Genomic DNA, 22,654 nt, shown 5'->3' on the forward strand with positions numbered 1-22,654 from the left:
GGGGAGAAGGGGGAACCAGCCTGGAGTTCTCCAGGGATGGGTGTGTGTTGTCCTAGCCTGTGCCCTGGGAGTGACACCAGGTGCGTTGAGATTTCAGTACCCAGCATTTTTGTGACTGAAGTAAAGAAAATTCTGATTTGGCCCTTGCCTGCTTGTGCAAGTTAACTGCTTGCTTTTTGCCCAGCATCCCTTGTTCACACAATATGATCATAAGCTGTGGATATCCTGTTTCTTTGTCAAGAAGGATGAGGAGATAACTTCAGAGTCACAAAAGTATTTTGCAGGAGTGAATACCTTTAGGGACGTAGAGACCAGCTGCTGTCGCCCACAAGTCTAGTTGCTTAAGGTGTTACCTGAGACTGAAGAAACACAGACTTTTCCCCTGAAATGCCACCTCCCTCACTCCTTAGCCACATAAAAACTCCCTGCTTCATCCTTTTGTTAACATGGAGTTGAGGAATTTGCTCTCTTCTTACTTTGGCCAAATGAAATAAATCTTTGTCTATCTCCAAGCACTTGCGTCTCGGTTTTTGACCTCCACTGCATATCAGGTACACCAACCTGAATCTGGGGTTCTACAAAGAGTCTCACATGCCACCACTCAACAGCCCCCCTCGAACACCTAATGTGCTTGGTGCTGGGCCCTGAGAGGACTGGGCTCCTCTTTCCCACAGCCCCAGACCCAGAGCCCCATGTGCTCTTCCCTTGGGAGAGCAGGCCCTGACTGAAGATGTCAGGAATTTTTGGATGTTGAGGGAGCAACTGGGACCAGGAATCGAGGGGCTTGGGCTTGGGGAGCCACCTGCCAGGGACCGACTCTCCTGGAGGTGGGGTACACCGTAAGCCCTGGATGCAGAACCAGGACTGGGAGGGGTCTCTAGGAAAAGGGGACTCTCTCATGGTCCCTCCCCCGAGTGCCCTGACCCTAATATTTGACCCGGAGGAAGGAGAAGGGGTATGAGGAATCTGGCTCCTCTGACCTGAGGCCACTGTCCCCCTCTATCCCTTGTTGGCCCAATAACTCTGTCACTTGAATCCCGGGTGCCGGGATGGGGGCCTGGGTCCAGTGGGCTCTGAGCTCTCCAGGGAGGAAGCTGGATGAAGTGGGTGGGCGTGGCCAGGTGGGCTGAGGGCAGCCAGGCACCTGGGGTCCAGAGCTGAGATCTGCAGTTGGGTGGACCAGGTTTGAGTCCCTGCTGTGGCCTGTGGCAGGTCACTCAGGCTCTCTGGGCTGTGATGTCACCATCCTAGGGTGAGGATCACAATAGGATCTTCCTCCAAGGGTGATTTGGCCTGGAGGGCATTTAGCCTCAGGGGGCCTGCCAGAAGACAGTGCCCTAGAGCTGTGGCTAAACTCCCAGTGCCTTCCTGGAACCCCAGGAGGAGAAGGGGCCACGAGAGACCAGGGATAGGGAGGGCTGGGGCTGGGCTGGGACAGCCCCCAGGAGTGGCTCAGCCTGGACTGGGCAGGGCATGGAGAAAGGGAGAGGAACTCGGGAAAGGGGCTGTGGTCGGCTAAATTAGGCCCCCCGGGGACAGTCATGTCCCAATCCTGGACCTGTCTATGTGTCATGTTGTGTGGCCACAGGGACTTTGCAGATGTCATGTCGTTAAGGAGCCTGAGGTGGGAAATGATCCTGGGTTATCCAGGTGGGTCCAAGCTGGGGTCTTTATAAAAGCAAGAGGGAGGCAGGAAGGTCAGAGTGAGAGGACGAGATGTGGGGATGGAGGGAGACGGAGAGAGAGAGGAAGGTAGGGAGGGAGAGAAGAGCAAGAGAGAGATTTGAAGATGCTGAGCTCAGGCTCTGAAGTTGGAGGAAGGGGCCAGGAGCTGAGGTTGTCCTCTAGAAGCTGGAAGAGTCCTGGAAACAAATTCTCCCCAGAGTCCCCAGAAGGAGCCGGCCCTGCTGGGACCTTGATTTTAGCCCCCAAGGACTCCTTTTGGACTTCTGACCTCCAGACCTGAGAGAGAATCAATGTGTGATGTTTTAAGGCACTAAATTAGGGGTCATTTGTGATAGCAGCCAGCAGCCACAGGAGAGACTCCCCAGGATGCCACGAGGGCCCCTCCCAGGCCCCACCCACAGTGACCCAGGCCTGACCCCTGCAGGTGCCCCCACTCTACAGAGGAGGGACCATGCAGGAGGGGCTGAGTGGGGCTGGGTCATGTTCTCCCCACTCCAACACCTTCCTCTCAGAGAGCAGCTGGAGCCCCAGACTCAGGGAACCTCACAGAGAAAGTCCTGATGAGGGACCTGGTTTTCCAGTGAAGGCCCGGGATCCAATGGAGAAGTGTTCCCAAAAATGATGTTCCCAAAGATGGCCAGTGACTTTCTGTTCACACACTTGAGAGAATCACCATGTCAAAGGGCTGCCAGATAGTTACCTGTGCATGTGTCAAGGTTCAAGTCCCATTACTACTGAGGCCTTGGATAGAACATGTTCCCACTTTTAGTTGTGACAAGATGCCTGGCCTCAGCATTGAGAACACCACCTTCCCTTCAGCAAAGGGTTTGTTTAAATTTACAGAAATGATGAAGTGCCTATTACCCTCCTTGCACTGGTTCCTAGGGAGTTCACAGCCTATGTTTTGCAAGTGTCCCAAGCCTCCTGTAGGCCTTTTGTGTGAGTTTCCTTCCTGGCTTCCTCCCATTCCTCTTAAATGTCAACCTGCTGTCAGGTGAGGAATCGAGGCGGGTCCCTCATTTAAGAGATTGAGAAGTCAGTGGTGCTGGAGTGTCCTGGACAGTCTGGCTCTCAGGGATGACAGGGAGGGGGTGAGGGTGGGAGGGAGCTGAGCTGGGCACAGAGGGAGGAGGGCATTCCAGGGGCGAAGGCCAGGGGCAAAGAGGCTCCAGGCTTGGAGCAGGGGTTTCAGGCTGGGAAAAGAGATGGTGGGTGAAGGGTCTCTGTTAGGGCAGAGATAGAGGGTATAACTGGAGGTCTAGCCAGAGACAACTCCATCCAGGAAGGAGGCAGGGAGTGGGGGGCTATGCCCTGAGGTGAAGGGGGAGGAATGAAAGGGCAGAGGGACTGGTGTTTAGTGATCAGGCTTCGCCTATCCTGGCCTATTTCACCAGGAGACACCCTGGGAGGCTATGAGCCTCTCCCTCAGGTCTACTTTTTCACTGGGTGCTAGGATTCCCCCAACCCAACACTGAGAACCCAGGGGAGGCCTCAAATTATATGTGAGATAAGAAAAGAAGAGAGGGAGCAGGATTTCTCATTGACAATGAGGATATTTATTGAGAAGAGCTGGATGACTTGGGATGGGGAGAGAGACCCCTCCCCTGGGAACCTGCAGCTCCAGGCCCCTGTGGGTGGGGTGATGGTCAAGGGCCTAAGAGCATTCTGTAGGGGCCACTGTCTTCTCCACGCTCCCTTCGTGCATGACCTGGCAGCTGTAGCTTCTGTGGGACTTCCACTGCTCGGGCGTCAGGCTCAGGTAGCTGTTGGCTGCGTACTTGTTGTTGCTCTGTTTGGAGGGTTTGGTGGTCTCCACTCCCGCCTTGACGGGGCTGCCATCTGCCTTCCAGGCCACTGTCACGGCTCCCGAGTAGAAGTCACTTACGAGACACACCAGTGTGGCCTTGTTGGCTTGAAGCTCCTCAGAGGAGGGCGGGAACAGAGTGACGAAGGGGGCAGCCTTGGGCTGACCTGCGGGATGGACGAGGGGCAGGGGTCAGAGTCCTGGTGTCCACCTGGGGAGCCCCTGACCTCAGTCTTGAGGTGGGTATGGGACTAAGGCCCAGGGCAGGGACCTCAGGCTGGACCCTTGCTGGACTAAGGTCAGGTCAACGGTGAGTGGAGACACTCACTGTCAGATGGGAGTTCCCCCCACTCTTGGGGAGTCACAGACCCCCTCTTGGATCCGTCTCTTTTTCATATGTTCCATCACCTATAGACCCCCACCTGTGCTGGCTCCACACTGGATGGGATGGAGTGCAGGACCACATCTCACCCTGGGTATTTGTCTGTCTTGGGAATGTCTGTCTGAACATCTCCTACCAGTTCCCCTTGTTCTCATCTCTTCATGCAGGGCAGCTGTTGGTCCTGGGTTCAGGCTCTTCTCTCTCACAGGGAGTGGGTTTCTTACCCACACATCTCCCTGGCACCATCATTGCAGCCCCCACCCCACCTCCCTGCAGAGACCCCTCTGGGCTGCCTGGTGAGACAGGGTGTCAGTCCCGGGGTCTGGATTCCAGTAGATCAAAGGCCTCCATTTGAGGCATTTTTTTTTTGACTCCCTGAGCTGAACGTGGAGCTGTGTCTGTTCGAAAGAGTCTCCATGTCGTGAGAAGTTATATGGGGGATCTGACTCTCCAGTGGGTTTTCCCTGACAAGCAGGTACCCGTCCCAGTCACCATCCCTACCAGGAGTCCTTGTCCTGGGCATCTGCTCTGGGGTCTTCCTCCAGTGGAGGAATTGGTAAGCGTCCACGTTTAGGGCCTGAGTTTTCTGAGACCCACCACCCTGTCTGTGGTGTCCTGCCTGTCTTGGGGGATGGCATGCGACCCAGTGCTGTGGGGCCACCTTCTCACGGGGTATTCTTCCACTATCTTTGTCCTCCTCCCTTTTCCTCCCCCATCTCTCCAAGTCCTCAGTCAAAGGCCTCCTGTCACTGTGTTTAACACAGCCGCATAACTGGGATGCATGGAGGACAGAACCACAGAAGAGGACAGGACCCCAGGAGAGGATGGGTTACAACACTGACCCAGGAGCCCAGGCGAGGAGGGGCAAAGATTCCAGACATCCAGACAGGCTTAGACCTTAGCCTTCAACAGACAGGAAAGGGAAAAACTTCCCATATTTCACTTGGGATCTCAAAGAGGAGAGAAGTGGGGAAACTTACCGAGGACGGTCAGGTGGGTGCCTCCTCCGAACACAGCACACAGTGACACAGCCCCACACACAAACCCCTCCTGACACACCCGACCCATTCCCCACTGCAGCTGCTCGGGCGCCCAGGTCCAGCAGCCCTGTCATGAAGCAGGTCTGGCCGATAGGAGGGTGAGGGGGATGGCCCCTCCTTGCATGGATGCACACTTTACTGGAAGTTAGGGATCCCTCCACCCCAGAGGGAGAGGGGAGAAGGAGGAGGTATGTCTGCACATCACATCTGGGTCCCCTGCTACTCTCTGTCCTGGAGGAAGCCATGTGTCCCGGCTCAGCTCCTTTGGAGACTGTCACCATGGAAGAAGTGAGAAGCCTGTTTATGCCACAGGGAAGGTGGAGCTGGTCCCCTATGGAGAACCGAGTCCTCTGGGAGGGTCCTGGATGCCCAGCACAGCCCCTAGTGGGATGCCCATGTGGTAATGATTCTAAACAGCACAGGAGAGTGTGTGTGTATGTATTTGCTTGCAGGCATGTTTGTTTGTGAATACCTGTGTGCCTACGAGGTGTTCATGTGTGTTTATGTTTGCGAACATGTGTGTATGTGTGTTTGTCTCATAGCCCAGGTCCCCCATCCTGTGCTACCTCCTGGGACAATCATCAGGCCGGTTCTTAGATTACACATACAGCTCTTAAAAAGACTAATTGGTTTACAGGCACATCTATGGCACCACTCTGGAATCTCATGATTGACTTTGACCTCCCCAGCTCCACTGACCATCCGTGGATAATTGGAATTAGGTACTTGAGGTGTGGTCAGTTTTGGGTTGGTTACTTAGGGGTGAGAGAGAGTAGAGTTGACCCTTATCCCCCAGGGGACTTGAGTATAACTGGGACACTGGTGACACATGTGGGACCAGGGGTACCCAGCTGGCCTGTGGAGTGAGTGACCTGGGTCCAGAGGGTCAGGGTCCAGTCTGTGCTTGCTTCAGAGATAATGTGGGGGTAGAGAGCAGGGTCCTGGGAGTCAGGAACAGGGTGGGCCCCTAAGGAGTAGGGGAGACAAAGGTCCCATGGACTGAAGAAGGAAGGACTCCTTGAGAGAGGGAGGCTGTCCAGGGGATGAGGAACTCATTCTTCTGGAGGCCATGGGGAACCAAGGAGTGGTCCCCCCAGGCCACTGGAGGTGGACATGTCCACACAAACACAGCATGTATGGGAAAGGGGCATTCCTGGGGCCTGCTGCCCAAGGCTCTGTTCTGGAATATTCTCTGGGCCTTTCTAGGTGATGGTGGAACTACCCCTCAAAAACAATCCAGACTCCATTCCCACAAGGCTAAAATAATTTTGTTCATCTTGCAGGTTGGACCAATTTATGGTAGAAAATGTATAAACAGAAAGAAAACACAAAACCCAGGGTTTTTTTGTTGACTGAGGATATTTATTGAGGGTTTATTGAGTGTAGGGAGAAAGGCTGGATGACTTGGGATGGGGAGAGAGACCCCTCCCCTGGGATCCTGCAGCTCCAGGCCCCTGTGGGTGGGGTGAGGGTCGGGGGCCTAAGAGCATTCTGCAGGGGCCACTGTCTTCTCCACGGTGCTCCCTTCATGCGTGACCTGGCAGCTGTAGCTTCTGTGGGACTTCCACTGCTCAGATGTCAAGCTCAGGTAGCTGCTGGCTGCGTACTTGTTGTTGCTCTGTTTGGAGGGTTTGGTGGTCTCCACTCCTGTCTTGACAGGGCTGCCATCTGCCTTCCAGGCCACTGTCACGGCTCCCGGGTAGAAGTCACTTATGAGACACACCAGTGTGGCCTTGTTGGCTTGAAGCTCCTCAGAGGAGGGTGGGAACAGAGTGACCGAGGGGGTAGCCTTGGGCTGACCTGTGGGGTGGATGAGGGGAAGGGGGTCAGAGTCCTGGTGTCCACCTGGGGAGCCCCTGGCCTCAGTTTTCAGGTGGATGAAGGACTAAGGCCCAGGATAGGGACCTCAGGCCAGGCCCTTGCTGTACTGAGGTCAACTTGGCGGTGGTGGGGACCCTTACCTCCTGATGGGAAACTCCTCAGCGTCTGAGGACTGAGGAGAATCAGGCCTCTTCTGCTCCAGCCTCCTCTCCAGATTCTCCCCTCCTTATCACTCAGCTCTCACCTCACCTATGCTCCCCGACGCTGGCTGGGTTCAGCCCTGGGCCCTCGTCTTTCCTTGGGGGACGTATCTGTGTGAACATCCCCTGCCAGGTCTCTCCTCTGGGTCTGTTCACGAGGGTGTCTGTGTCCTGTTTGTAGGTTCTCATCCCTTTTGATGAGTGAGTTTCTTCCCCACATGTCCCCTGGCACCATCATTGAAGTCTCTGCCCCACTTTCCCACAGAGGCCCCTTGGTGGGGAGGGGGTGTCTGTCCTGGGAGCCGGATCCCTGGGAGTCCAGGAGATGGAGGGCTTGCATGTGAGGTATATTTTCTGTTCTGAGCCTGGTGCTGTGTCTGCTCAATGGGGTCTCCCTGTCATCAGGAGATCTGGCTGTCCTAGGACAAATGTCTGTCCTGACAGGTCCCTGTCACCTGTGCCCACCAGGAGTGCCTCCTTCAGCATCTGCTTTGGGGTCTCTCTTTTTTGTTGGGAAGGGGAGGCTCTAACCTTGGACTGAGTGTCCTGAGAACCACCCTGTCCATGGCAGCCTGCCTGTCCTGGGGGAGGAGGAGGGACCCAGCACCCTCGGGCCACCTCACAGGACATTCTTCCTCCATCCTTGTCCCCCTTCGTTTCCCCAAGTCCCCAGTCAAAGGCCTCCCTTCTTAGTGTTTAAAGCAGCCCCATAGTTGGGACCTAGAACCCTAGGAAGCTGAACTGTTTCCAGCATTCTTCGCCTATCTCACGGCCCTGGTGCCCCAGCCTGAGCCCCTGCTCTGCTGGTCTTTGTGGACTGGAGACTGTGCAAGGGAGCAGAACATCCCAGAGCCAAGGGGAGAATGCCCCCTGAGTGACAGCGGCAGGTTCAGGCCTGAGCAGGGAGCAAGAAGAGGTCACTGGGATCTTCCTATCTTGCCCCACCAGGTGCCTAAGAAGAGACAGGCTGGAGGAATTTGGGGCCAGGAAAAAAGGCAATGGTGGCAGACCCCAGAGAGATTGAGACCTCTGCCCTAGAGAGAACAGAAAGGACAGAAAAGTCTCCCCAGATCTCACCCTAGACCCAAAGGAATAGAAAAGGGGACTCACCGAGGACGGTCACCTTGGTGCCACTGCCGAACACATTACACTGTGATATAGCCCTCCACACAAACCCTCCTGATTCACCCGACCCAGGCCCCCCCCCACCCCCTGCAGCTGCTCACAAGGCCCAGGTTCCAGCCCCCTTTTCTCATGGGTGGGTGAGCCATGGGTGGGGTGAAGGGGGTCACCTTCTAATGACCTGAATATCACTTCCTTGGGGGCTTAGGAGTTCATCCACCCCAGTCATGGGAAGGGTTGACAGGTCTGTGTGTGGAATTGTCTCCCAGGTAATTGCATTTCTGAGGGGGAGTTGGGTGGCCTGGATCAGCTGGTGTCAGGAATGCCAGGGAGGAGGACGAGGTGAGCGGCTGGGTGACTCCACTGATATGGTGCAGCTGGGACCCCTTTGAGAAGTTGGGAATGGTGGGGAGGTTCCTTGATGCCCCCCACATCCTCAGCACTGAAGGTCATGGTGGGATGGACTTGGAATGAGAATTGGGGGTTGTGGGAAGAATGACGGTGACCACAGGGACACAGACCCCACTGCAAGGCCTGAGCTCCAGCATCCTTGGCCCAGCAGTCCTGAAGGAGCAGCTCACAGGTCACTGCCCAAGTCCCCTTCCTGATCCCATGGGGACAGCTTCCTACCTATAGGCCGTGTGTGCTGGATTAGAGCTGCAATGGCCCAGAGGAGAGCTTCTCAAGGGAGGTCATAGGCCTCACTGGCAGTGTGGTTTCCTCCAGGAGCTCTATGTGTGGGGGATCTCTGCTGTCCCCTTCAGCTCCCCTGGCTTACACACGCACTCACATGTGTGTGCTCTGCAGTCCCCTACATGCACGGGTGACACACACAGCCTGTGCTCCAGAGTGTCACCAGCACGGGGGGCACCCACAGTGGATGGGCACGTGCAGTGTGGGGCCTGGACACACACAGCCTGGGCCTGCATCCTGGTCTGGGCCCATCACCTGAAGAGCTCACACCTGGGACACACACCTGGCACCATGCAGTCCCCAACAGTATTCCCCACAGCAAGCGCCTCCCCTGACCGCTGAGATGTGGCCTGCTGCTCCCTGATCAGAATCTGGTCAACAACATCTCCTGTCTCACTCTTGGTCTGGACAGAAAACCCTGCCCCACCTTCCCATATCCAGGGGCGACCCCCTAGTCCCAAAGCCTGGAGACAGCAGGTCTCAGCTTTTCTTTGCTCATGTCCTGACCTGGGCCTGACTGCAGCCCCTTCTACCTTCCTGATCCTCCCAGAAGGATGCCCAACATGGACATGTATGTTTGTGTGCATTGTGTGTGTGTGCGTGTGTGTGTGTATTATAGCTCAGATCCCATGCTGAGTTCTTCAGAAGATGAATCAGCTTCACCCAAGCACCTGGCATAACCCCAGAATCTGACTCTTGACTTTGAACTCACCAGTTAATTGACAACTTGTGCACAGCAGGACATTAGTCATTGGTAGTGGCGTCAGTGAGGAGCAGAGCCGACTCTTGTCCCCTAGAAATGTTGAATACAGCTGGGGTATCCAGTGACACATGTAGGATGAGAGGCACCCAGAGGGGGATGTGGGTGAGTGACTAGGGTCCAGGGGGTAAGCATCTCATCAGTGATTGTTACAAGGAGGGCCTGTGGGGGCAGAGGGCAGGGTCCCTGGGATGACGGGAACAGAGTGTGCCCATGGAGAAGGGGAGATGTTCTAGGCTTTGATGAGAGGAAATATAGGTGGGGTGACCGCATGGCCTTGGAGGGGGATGGACAAACACCTTGAGAGAAAGATGGCATGTGGACAGTGAGGGCCAAGGGCAACAAGGAAGGGAGCTGAGATGTTCTCCTGGGGCCGTAGGGATGTAAGGAGGGTGTGTCTCCGGGCAGCCAGAGGTGGATGTGCTTACAGGGCAGCAGGAAGCACAACAGAGATGTGGGTAAGAATAAAGATGCCTGTGTCCTTCTGAAGACTATTTCCTTGTTCTGGAACATTCTATGTGGATAGGGTGATGGAAAAAGTATGCCTCAGAGAAACATGAGGATGCTCCCAGGCTGCATTGTCACAAGTCCAAAGGATTCTGTTCATCTTTGGAGATAAAAAAATTTTGGATGGAAAGTGGATAAACAAAAATGAGGAGACAGCATGTTTTCTGATTGACAAGGAGGACATTTATTGAGGGTTTATTGGGTGTTGGCAGAAGGACTGGATGACTTAGGGTGGGAGGGAACACCTCTGCTCTGGGATCCTGCAGCTCCAGGCCCCTGTGGGTGGGGTGAGGGTTTGGGGCCTAAGAACATTCTGCATGGGCCATTGTCTTCTCCATGGTACTTTCTTCGTGTGTGACCTGGCAGCTGTAGCTTCTGTGGGACTTCCACTACTCAGGCATCAGGCTCAGGTAGCTGCTGGCCACATAGTTGTTGTTGCTCTGTGTGGAGGGTGTGGTTGTCTCTATGCCCTTGGTGACTGAGGGGCCATTTTCCTTCTATGGCTCCCGGGTAGAAGTCATTTATGAGACACGCCAGTGTGGCCTTGTTGGCTTGAAGCTCCTCAGAGGATGGCAGGAACAGAGTGACCGAGGGGGTGGCCTTGAGTGGACCTGCAGAATGGACGAGGGGCAGGAGGTCAGAGTCCTGGTGTCCACCTGTGGAGCCCCTGACCTCAGTGTGTGAGGAGTGTGCAGGCCCCCCAGTACCAGTGCAGGACGTCTCAGATGTGGTCCACACTGTCTCAGAAGGGTGTGACATCATGTTCCTAAAAGAACTCTGTCAGAAAACCTCTGAGCTTGGCCCCTGCCCATCGCCTGTTTGGAAATCTTCCAAGGACTTGGGCTTTTGTACAGACAGTGAAACTTCAATTGCCTGGCCCTGCCTCACCCTGTCATCCTGACGTGGTCTGGCTCTGGCTGTGTTCTCTGAGCTCTGTGAGCCTCATGTCAGATTCACTCTGGAAACTTTTCTCACCTGACACAGCTGCTCTGGGTTGGGGGAGAGTGGGTCTCTCACCTAAGGGCTCTGTTTGTACCCACATCCGTCTCTCCTGGATCCTCTGCAGTGGAGTCAGGGCCTTTGCTCACCCAAGTCCCACTGTCTGTCTGTCCTGGGTTTTTTGTCTGTGGAGTCTGTGTTAGAGTGTCTCTGTGTTTAGGGCCAATCTACAGTTTTCCTGCCTTGGGATATGCGTGTCAGTGAACTCAGGGGTTCCTGCTTCTAGGGGTGCCTCCCACAGAGACCCATCAGCCACCTCCCCGAACGCCATGGCCTTTCGTGACCCTTCACCTGGCTCCTTCATGTCCAGAGGCTTCCCCTCCCTCCTGACACGGCTTCATGGGTCCCAGACCAGCTCAGGGCTCTCTCCTTGGGAGCCCACAGAAACCTGGAGAGGCCCCTGCACCTCCTACCTTGTTCCCAGCCTGGATCCAGAGTCCCACAGTCTGGGGGACTGGGCCCTGAGACTTTGAGTTTTCATTCCCCAATCTTGGCTTTGAGGGTTTCAGTTCCTTCTAAAGTCTACCAGGTGGTCACTCCTTCGAGCCCCTTGTTCCCTCTCCCTCATGAGATGGGGCCTCAGTTTCCCTTGCACAAACTTTGTTAGGCAGACAGAAGCCCAGGTCGGGGAGGCCAGAACTGAGCAAGTTTTAGGGAAGCAGCCTGGCCCTGGCAGACAGACAGACATTTGAGTCTCAGTAGGTCATCCAGTCTAGTGCCCTACCTCTGTTGGTGACCCACGGAGGTAGGGTCTAAACACGGAGGGGAGAGGTCCTTGACCAGGGCCTAGGCTCCAGAGAGAAAGCGTCACCACAGGTCAACACAAGATACAGAAAAGAACAAAAGCAGCAGAAAATTTCTCAGTACCTTGGGGAGACCAGGGAAGGAGGGGGAAGAGACTCACCTAGGACAGCCAGCTCGGTCCCCTCACCAAACACCCAATGCTGTGACACAGGCTCATACAAAAACCCTCCCTGGATGCCTCTACCCCCAACCCCCGCTGCAGCTGTGATGGAGGAAGCTGAGGCCACAGCCCCCGGTGGCATCTGCTCATGAGACAGTTCACATGGCTGCCACACTCACCCCCACAGAGAGAAGGGGACAGGTGACATCCTGTGACCAGCAGGATCCCTAGAAATCCTGATTCCTGGAGGACAATGGATTTGGTTTTCCCACCAACTATCATGCAGCCATGGTGATGAGTTTATTGGAGGGCATTGTGTCACTAGGAGTGAACTTCCATGGTCAGGGATAAATGGTCTCCCTGGTGGAGCTGACTCAACACTGACTGCTTGGTGACACCCTGGGGTAATGCAGAGAGTGCCCTCTCCCTCCAGGAAGAAGCTGGTTACCCTAGAGTGCAGTGTCCTGGGAAGCTTCCCATGAACCTAGCTGTGACTCCAGGAGCCTCAGCCCAGCCTTTCCTAGGCTTTTCCTAGTTGGGATGGGCCTGGCCAGTGAGGCCTGGCTGGTCCCCACTGGAAATGCCAGCCCCATTCTCCAGGGTAAAATGGAAGGATCTCCTGCACCCCTCAACCTGGTCTCGTTTTGGTGGGTGAGGTGGGGTAGTGGCTGCCATTGTCTTATTCAAATGTGGGGGACATAAAGGAGCTCCCGAGTGTGGTCTCCAAATATCACCTTCTGCTAAGGGAAGTGAGGTCAGTGCGGGATCCCAGGCCTGGGGCAGGAAAGGGACATGATGAGACAGAACCTCTCATCCTCCGAGAAATCAGGAGCCACGGAAGCTCCTGGGGCAATGGGAGAAAATCAGATGCCACCTGAGGAGGCGCCCAGTGGGTAAGTGTTTATGTTTTGTAGCCGCATTGTCATTGCAATTCAATATAACCGCAGCAGAGCCCACATGTCAGATGTCCTCAGATGCTATAGCTCACTCCGGTACTACATTGTGCTGTGTGCCCTGGAGGATGGCCAGGCACCAGATCATCAGTTATCAAAGTGGTGAACAAAAGGGAAGAATGTACATTTTTTCTTTTTCCCAAAGCATGAAGCACACTCCTGAGCGCACAGTGCAGCTGCTGTGCCCTCCTTTCTGGAAGCCCTCATGAGAAGGAGGTGAACCGAAGTCTCGACTCTCTGCCTTCCTTCTCATCTGAGGCACGAAGTTATTGATCATCAAATGCAGCTAATGTCACTAAAAGAATGACAACACAACATGGTTGGCTTTGCTGGAAGTAGCCACATGTCCTGGGAAGCGATTATGCCAATGTCCAGCCTGAACCCCCTTGAGCCTCTTGATGCTAGAACCATTTTTCAGGAAAAGAGAGGTTGAGGGAAGCACTGGGTTCCTGCTCAGGGAGGTGGCGGCTGCATCCCGACTGTGGGAGGTCCCGGGACCAGCTCTCTGCTCCTGCAGCTCCTGCCTTGCCAGGGAAAGCCAGAGCCATTTGAGAGACACCTGCAGATGGAATGGGTCTAAAAACACATTCACCAATAATAATATCAAGTATTGAATCCACATAGAAATGAAATTAAACCACGAATATGCAACAGCACCACAAAGTCAACTAAAAATAGACACAATGATATTCACAAGACATTTGATAAGACCCTCATTAACTATTTTTGATGTCAAGAAATCCTTGATATTCTCTCCAGTTAAGTGTGTGATGACTAGCATTTGCTTCACACCCTTGCCTGAAGGAGTAGTTTAGTTATTCTGCTGTGGGTGGGTCCGCATTATCTGAAAATGGATGATGCTGCGGACTGGCTGATGGGAACCTTGGAGTCATTACTATTCTTCTGTCTCCCTATTTTTGTGTTCAGAGATCATCATAAAAATGTACAACTTATAGAGAGGGTGAAGCTTGGGACAGTGTCTCCCATGGGCTTGAATTTTCATAGCTGTGAAATGGGTCAAACAGAGGCTGAGGGACTCTGGGTGCCTGAAATTCAATTTAGCTCATGGCTGTGATTTGGGGCAGGGGTGGCTGGGACTGAGCTCCAAAGGGGCCCCTCTCTTTCTGCATCATTGTGGAAAAAGTCCCCAGGCCTTGCAGCTCTGTCCCTGCCCTGGCTGGCCACCCAGCAGCTGCTGCCATGTCCCTGATTAACCAGAAACAGTGGGGGTCCCAGCCCAGGCACTATGGATTAACTGAGGCTGTCAAGGCCTTCAAGGACCAAATTGCCCACTGTCAGGGACCCTGGGATGAGGGTGTCTCTGAGTGAGGCTGCAGGTGCACCATGGTGCAGGGGGTGAGGGGACGGAACAACGTGAGTGATGGAGGGAGTGGGGCCTGGTGGGATGGGGGTGTTTGGGGCAGTTGAGATCCCGTGAAAGCCTGACTTTGCCTATAGATAGCCCCAAGGTCATGTTCACCCTGTGCTGACCTTGTGTGACCCAGCCTTGACTCTAGTCCAGAATGAGACTCTGACACAGACTGTCCCTGACAACCATGGGATGCCCGTTCTGTGCCTGGGACAGTGTCTTTGCTCATTTATCTCAGTCCACAGGAGTCCTCCCCTCACATAAGCTGACCATCACAGGCTCAGCCACACACCAAGCACACACTTACTCCACCCCAGAGCCTGACTTTAGAATTGGGAACTTCATGGTTGAGATCTCAGCCATGTGCTGGTTAACTTTGAACCTCACCCTAAGCCCTCTGATCACAACTGATCACCTGTGTGCCCCAGCCTCACCCCAGGTTCCAGAGGTAGTGACGTGAACACCAGTATCTTGCAGAGCATCCTAGGGCTCACTAAGTTGGCTGGGACATTGAGCAGGTTTCTGGACTTCCTGTTTCCCTATTGCAGGACTTGTAAGTGTCTTTACTTAGCCAACCTGTATTGTGAAAATCTGTGAAATTCACCTGTGAGTTTCCATTCCCAGACCTTTCCACAAGTTCCTGGTGATGGCACCACCATGGACTTCTCACCCAATAAACTGGGCACCTGGATTTTCCTCTTCCCCACTTAGAATTCAAGGAGTTTGCATATTAAATATGAGGTAAGAAATGAAGACAGGCAGCAGGATTTCTGGTTGACAATGAGGATATTTATTAAGGGTTTACTGGGTGCAGGGAGAAGGGCTGGATGACTTGGAGTGGGAGGGGAGACACATGCCCTGATCCTGCAGCTCTAGGCCCCCGTGGGTAGGTGAGGGTTGGGGACCTAAGAACATTCTGCAGGGGCCACTGTCTTCTCCACAGTGTTCCTTTCGTGCGTGATCTGGCAGCTGTAGAGGTTGTGGGACTTCCACTGTCGGGTGCCAGTCTTAGGTAGCTGCTGGCCGCATACTTGTTGCTCTGTTTGGAGGGCGTGGTGGTCTCCACACCCTGGGTGATGGTGAGTCCATCTACCTTCCAGGCCTCTGTCATGGCTCTCGGGTAGAAGTCACTCATGAGACACACCAGTGTGGCCTTGTCTTGGAGCTCCCTGCCTCTGGGGTCAGAGGAGATGAAGGTGTCTCAGTGACCAGCTGAGGCATACAGGGGTCTGAATAGGGAGGGGAGAGATCAGCCTCCCAGGACCGAGGTCCCACAGGAAACCCTGACCACAGGCTGTGGCAAGTCACAGAGAAAGATCGAAATCAGAATAAAATTGTCACCAACTTGGCGAGAACAGGGAAGGAAAGGGAAGAAGAGACTCATCTAAAATGGTCAGCTGGGTCCCTCCACCGAATACCAAATGCTGTGACACAGGTTCATACAAAGACTCTTCCCTGGGGCCCCTAACTCCCCCTCCCCATCCCCCACCTGAAGCTATGGTGCAGGAAGCCAGACCACTGCCCCTGGAAGGCATTTGCTCAGCAGAGTCCACACGCCTGCCTGCCCTTCTCAAGCTGAGATGGGACAGTTGACCCCATGTATGCAGTAATGGGACGTCTGGAAATGGAGAGGCCTGAGGAAGTTGGTGTCTGAATCAGGTTTTCCATGTGACCGTGACCCAGGAATGGGAATGAGCTCCTTGGAGGGCATTTGCTTCACGAACAAGTGAGGTGACATGGAAGGGGACAGGGATTCTCTATAGGGTTGTTGTAACCCTGATCTCTTGGTGTGACTGCAGGGTAAGAGCAGGAGGCATCCTCAGGTGTCCCCAGTGAGTACCTTAGAGGAGGGGCAGCTTGCCCCAGAGTCAGCAGTCATGGGAAGCTCCAGTGTGACTACAACCACAACTCCAGGGGGTCTCACTTCCATCCTCCTTGTGTTGTCTTAGTTTGGGATGGGTCTCACTAGGTTCTAGTGTGAAATGCCAGTCTCAACCTCCAGGGAGAAGTTGGAAGCAAGCCCCTGTTACCCTTTCAGGGTCTTGTCTCATTTTTGGGTATGTCTGGAGTGTCTGACTCAAAAGGGCTGTGTGAGAAGCACCCCAAGTGTGGTCACTAAATCCTGTCTCCCACTTATGGGGACTAGTCCACTTGGGGTTAATGGGCAATTCCAGGCACAAGGCAGGAGAAAGATGTGCCCAGGACAGATTGTGAACAGAGAGCAGAAAGCCATCGAGGTCTCCTGGGTTCCTTCAGGAGGATCCTGGGGCCACCAGAAGAGGCACCCAGTGGGCCATGGTGGGTCATTGTCATCATCAATAAAACAGAACCGTGGTGGGCTCAAGTGAGTCACATACTGTAACATAACTTTGAGCTCACCATGAAATAATTGTTCATCTTCACAAGATGGCAGGCAACACGGTCATCATTATTAAGATGCTAAATGAAAGGAAGGACTCAACTTGTCTATGTTATTTCTTACTGAAATAAGAATCACACTACCAGAGGAGCACAGAACATATGAGGGCACACCCTTTACAGACACTCAGTAGAAGGAAAAGGTGGTCAAACTGAAGTGCAGTCACCTTGCATCTATATAGCATCTAATGGCACTGGATACAAAGTGTGAAGCCCAGCTAACGTCACAAATAGATGACCCCACATGGGAACCCAGTAGCCAAGCGGTCTTGCTGAAAAGTCACACTGAGCCTTGTTAAACCTTTCTGGCCAAGAACCCATTTTCAGGAAATGCAGAAGCAGAGAGGAGTGCTTGTTTCCAGCTTGGAGAGGCCATAGGCTGCATCCTGACGATGGGAAGGTCCTGGGACCAACCCCCAGCTCCTGTAGCTCCTGCCTTGCAAGGAAATTAAAAATCAATTAGCAAGATACTTGCAGACAGAACAGGTCTAAAAACAGTCACCAGTCACAATTTCAAACCATAGTGAATCCTCATAGAAATGAAATGGAAAACCACAGAATAACAACACAAACACAGGTCTAGTGAAAGAAGCATAGGACATTTGTGAAGTATTTGATGGGAAACATTCTTTTTTTGATATGAAAGAATTAGATATTTATATTTAGGTTTGTAAGAATGTAGTTTTTTTGGGGGTCCATATTTTTAGAGACACAAATAGAATATTTAGACTAATGGACATGATGTCTACAATTTGCTTTAAACAACTGTGTAAAAGAGGTTACTTGATTGTGGGTGGGTCAACATGAGCTGTATTATCCTCCTGTTTTTTTATTTTCTTGCTGTCTGTTTCCTGTAATATCTTACAAGGCAGTAATGAGAGAGATTAGTCTTGGGACAGCACCAGGGGGACATCCAGAGGGGAGTCTGGCATCCTACCCAGCAGGGCCATTGAGAAGGTGGAGATCAATGTGGTCCTCTTTGCTGTAGGGGTCTCAGCATTCACATCTATGAAATGGGGCCAGACAGGGTGGTGGGAATCAGGACCCTTAAGTTTCCTTCTAACTTGTAGGTTGTGACTTGGGGCAAGGGTTCTATGATTAGGCTCCAAGAGGACCCCCTTCTCTGCCCCACTATGGCCCTAGAGTTCCCTGCCCTTGCAGGCTCTGTCTCAGGCCTGGCCTGGCCACCCAGCAGCTCTGGTGAAGGCACCCGCCACATCGCTGATGTGCTGGAGGCACCAAGAAGGGGCTTGACAGTGCCCAAGACTGATGAGGGGGGCTGGGAAGTGCATCTCACAAGGCCACCTCACTGGCTGTCAGGGACCCTGGGATGATTGGGTCTCTGACATCAGGGTGTAGGTGCACATGGAGGGGCTGAACCACATGACTGAGGGAGGGAGTAGGACCTGGTGGGGTGCGGTCTAGGGTAGCTGAGTCCCATGAAAGCCTGACTTGCCTGTAGCCCTTAAGTCACACTTACCCTGCCCTGACCTAGTGTGACCTGGCCCTGATTCTTGGGTGAGTATGATTTTGACACAGCCTCCATCAGACAACCAATGGATGCTGATTCTATGCTTGGGATGGTGCCTTTCTCATTTGACCCAGTCCACCTGAGTCCTACCCTCACACAGGGTGGCCATCATGGCTCCAGCCATAACCATAATCTAACTCTACTGCGTCCCCTGAGTTTAGAATTCGAGACTCTTCATGGTTGAGATCTCAGCCCTATGCTCTCTTTCTGACCTGGCCAGTGTTAACCCTGAGCCTGACCCATTTGATCACAATGAATCATCTGTGTGCCTCAGCCTCAGCCCATGTCCCAGCACTAGTGACATGAACACCAGTGTCTTGAAGAGCACTCTAGGGCTAAGTGGGTTAGGACACTGAATAGAATTCTTGACTTGTAAGGTTATATAACATGAACTGTTTTCCAGCTGCAGGGCTTGTCAGCATCTTTCATAGCTAATGTGCATTGTGAAAGTGTAAACTACACTGAAGGGTTCCATTTTCCAGCCTTTTCACGTCTCCCTGGTGATGGCACAACCACGTAATGTTGTAATGTAATGTAAGGTGATGGCACCTAGTAAATGGTCTCCTAACTGGGTATCATGGATGGGACAGGGAAGTTGAACCCTGTTCCTATTCTGATCTTGGCCTGCGCTCAAGGGTTTTCTGTCTCTAGCCCAAAGCAGGGGGTCCTGGAACACTCCTCATTTCTCCCTGATGCCCTGCTCAGGGCCACCACTCTGTCCTCACTAGGCTCCACATCCTTCCCAGGTGGGCAAGAACTGCATTTCAGGGACCACTCTGCAGGGACAACTTTCTGCACTGGAACATGGTTCCCACTGGCACAGGGAGCTTACCCGGTTCCCTGGCAGGTTGGGTGGGGTGTGGGATGACGGGGACAAGGGATCTCACCTGAAACTGTCCCTTGTCCCAGAGCAGTGACCCTTCAGCACAGGCACATGACCAGACACAGACGGCACATTGGAAACTGGGTTTTACATGATCAGGTCTTTATTGAGAAGTAAAATTGAGGAGGGTGTGGGACTGGTCTGAGCTGATGCCAGGCTGGAGGCTCAGGGGTATGGCGGAGAGTTGGGGAAGGGGTGGACTGGAAGAGGAAGGACCTTCCAGAGAGATGACTCAGGGAGGCTGTAAGCCTCCTCCCTTGGGTGACTTTCCCACTGGGTGCAGAATTCCCTCCACTCTAAATTGAGAACCCAGGGAAGGCTAGGAATTATATGTGAGAAAAGAAAAAATGAGATAAAACAAGATTTCTGATTGACAATGAGAATATTTATTAAGGGTTTATTGAGTGCAGGGAGAAGGGCTTGATGCCTTGGGGTGGGAGGAGAGACCCCTCCCCTGGGATCCTGCAGCTCTAGGCTCCCATGGGTGGGGTGAGGGTTGGGAACCTATGAACATTCTGTAGGGGCCACTGTCTTCTCCACCGTACTCCCTTCATGCGTGACCTGGCAGCTGTAGCTTCTGTGGGACTTCCACTGCTCGGGTGTCAGGCTCAGGTAGCTGCTGGCCGCGTACTTCTTGTTGCTCTGTTTGGAGGGTGTGGTGGTCTCCACTCCCGCATTGATGAGGCTGCCATCTGCCTTCCAGGCCACTGTCACAGCTCCCGGGTAGAAGTCACTTATGAGACACACCAGTGTGGCCTTGTTGGCTTGAAGCTCCTCAGAGGAGGGTGGGAACAGAGTGACCGAGGGGGCAGCCTTGGGCTGACCTGCGGGGTGGATGAGGGGTAGGGGGTCAGAGTCCTGGTGTCCACCTGGGGAGCCCCTGACCTCAGTATATGATGAGGTGTTGGGGTGCCCTTGTTCAGGGACTCTGCGTCCGAGGGTCTATGCCATGCAGAGGGGTCAGGGTGTTTTCCACCATGTCCTGATCTGCACCGGGAGCTGTTTCACTTTAGACACCTGATCACCTGTCCTGAGATCTCTCGGGGCCTTGGCCCCCCACACCGACATCTGACCCTCAGCGCCCTGACCCTGTCCCCTCCTGCCATCCTGACAGATAAAGAGGCTCTGTGTCTCTCCTGCACAGCGAACTCTGGGGTTACTTTTCTGGCCTGGCTCCTCAGCTCTGTGGGATGCTGGGGCCTTTTGGTCCCTCAGGCTATTCCAGACAAATGTGTGTTCTGGAGCCTGTGTATGGGGCAAGGGCCTGGGGGAGATCAGAGAGCCTGTCTGCTGTCATGGGCTTTCTCTTATTCCATGGAGTCTTTCCTGGCATCCACCCCATGTCTCAGCTATCTTGGTCATAGCAGTGGGGCTTTCCCGCTGTGGACTCTGCCCCTCTGATCCCCCTGGGCACAGGGGATATGTTCTGAAGAGACCCAGGAGCCCGTCCTTCCATCACATCTACTCCTTTGGTGACCCTTTCCCTGGCTTTCTGGTGTCCAGAGTCTGCTTCTCCCTTCTCCCTCCTGATGGGGTTTCCTGAGTCTCAGGCTGGCTCAGGGCTCAGTCCCTGGCAGCCCCCAGACACCCAGGGCAGCCCCTCCACCTCCTACCACATTCTGGGTCTGGATTCTGGTTCTGGGTCCCAGCTCTGTGATTCCTGAGCATCAGCCCCAAGGGCACTGGTCCTTCTAAAGTCTCCCAGGAGGTCCCTCCCTCAGACCCCTTGTTCCCAATTCCCCAGCAGATGGAACCCAAGTAATCCAAGGGCAAAGCTGTTCTGACAAGAACCCAGACTGAGGAGGCCAGAACAGAACAAGGCTTAGAGACTCAGCCTGCGCCTGTCAGAGAGACAAACAGACAGACAGAAAGACAGAGAGAAAGAGAGACAGATGAGGCTCAATAGGTCATTCTATCCAGTCCCCTGCCCCTGCGGTCAGAGGTGAAGTGGTTGTAGTGACTGCTGAGGCAGGCAAGGGTCTGAACAGGGAGGGTAGAGGTCCTTGCTCAGGCCTGGGATCCAGGGAGAAAGCCTGACCACAAGTTGAGACAAGATACAGAAACAAACAAAAACAGCAGAAATTGTCCCAAGAGCGGGGAAGGAGAGGGGAGAAGAGACTCACCTAGGACGGTCAGCTTGGTCCCTCCGCCGAACACCCAACAGTGTGACACAGGCTCATACAGAAACCCTCCCTGGGACGCCCCTATCCCCAGCCCCCACTGCAGCTGTGAAGGAGGAAGCTGGGGCCAGTGGCCCTGGTGGCATCTGCTCATGAGGGAGTCCACATGGCCCCCACACTCAACCCACAGAGAGAAGGGGACCAGTGACATCCTGTGACCCACAGCAGGATCCCTGAAAATCCAGGCTTCTGGAGGACATTAGGATCTTGGATTTGTTTTTTGCACCAACCATCACTCAGGCCCAGGATTGAATTTATTGGAGGGCATTAGTGTCGCTAAGGAGTGAATTTCCACAGATGAGATAGGTGGTCTCTTCTCTGCAAAGTTGAACCAACCCATGGTTCAACTTTTGGTGACACCATGGGGTGGTGCAGAGGGTGCCCCTCTCCTCCTATGGAGAGGCTGATTGCCCTAGAGTGTAGTATTCTGGGAACCTTCGTGGGTTTCAGCCCCACCTTCTGGAGTAGTTCTAGTTGGATAGGCCTGGTCAGGGAGGCCTGGCTTGTCCCAATATGAAATGCCAGTCACATCTGTTAGGTACCTTGGGAGCATCCCTGCACCCCTGAATCTGGCCTCATGTTGGGTGGGACAGCTGGGCTGGCGGCTGCTGTTGTCTTTTTCAAATGGGGTACATGAGGGAGCCTCCAGAATGTGGTCTCCAAATACCACCTCTCACTAAGGGAAGGGAGATCAGTGGGGGATCCCAGGCCTGGGGCAGGAAAGACACATAAGACAAATAAGAAAGGAACATGATAAGACATTTAATCCCCTGGGGCCATGTGAGGAAGTCTGATGCCACTTGGGGAGACTCCCCCTGGGAAAATATTCATCATTGGTGGCCACCTGTCATCATCAATTAAATATAATAATAGTGGCCTCAAAAACATTAGATGGCTTGAATCCCAGAGTTCACCATGAGAGAAGACATGAATTATTCACCCTGGAAGGATGGCTGGGCCCTGGATCTTCTGTGTGCAAAGTGGCTACTTCCTAGAGCATGAAGCACACTCCTGGGTGAACAGAGCCCAGCTGCAGACCCCTGACGTCACAGACACTCCGCAGTGCTCATGAGAAGGAGGTGAACTGAAGCCTCAACCCTCTGCCTTCCTTCCCTTCTGAGGGATGTAGCTATTCACCATCCTATGCAGCTAATATTACTACAAGAGTGGCAATCTGACATGGGTGACTCTGCTGGTAGTAGCCCTGTGTCCTTGGAAGCTATTTAGCAATGTCCAATCTGAATCAAGTTAATCCCCTTCATGCTAGAATCATTTTCCAGGAAAATGAAAGCTGAGGGAAGCCCTAGGTTCCTGCTCCAGGAGGCGTGGCTGTATTGCAGCCAGGGGAAGGTCTCCAGACAGCTCTCAGCTCCTGCAGCTCCTGTCTTGCTGGGAGGCTCTA

General features: G+C 53.6%; 2 gene segments (V, D, J or C); both read right to left on the reverse strand.

The window, feature by feature from the left end:
• Positions 1-3,328: 3,328 nt before the first annotated feature.
• Positions 3,329-5,468, reverse strand: LOC112128535 (immunoglobulin lambda constant 1-like). The segment is given in 3 exon segments: positions 3,329-3,657; positions 4,853-4,979; positions 5,385-5,468. Coding segments are annotated over 3 exon segments (528 nt in total).
• A 13,967-nt stretch (positions 5,469-19,435) lies between these two features.
• On the reverse strand, positions 19,436-21,403 carry LOC129052785 (immunoglobulin lambda constant 2-like). The segment is given in 2 exon segments: positions 19,436-19,896; positions 21,196-21,403. Coding segments are annotated over 2 exon segments (528 nt in total).
• Between the last annotated feature and the right edge of the window lie 1,251 nt (positions 21,404-22,654).

Source organism: Pongo abelii, chromosome 23 (genome assembly GCF_028885655.2).
Source record: "Pongo abelii isolate AG06213 chromosome 23, NHGRI_mPonAbe1-v2.0_pri, whole genome shotgun sequence".
NCBI lineage: Eukaryota > Metazoa > Chordata > Mammalia > Primates > Hominidae > Pongo > Pongo abelii.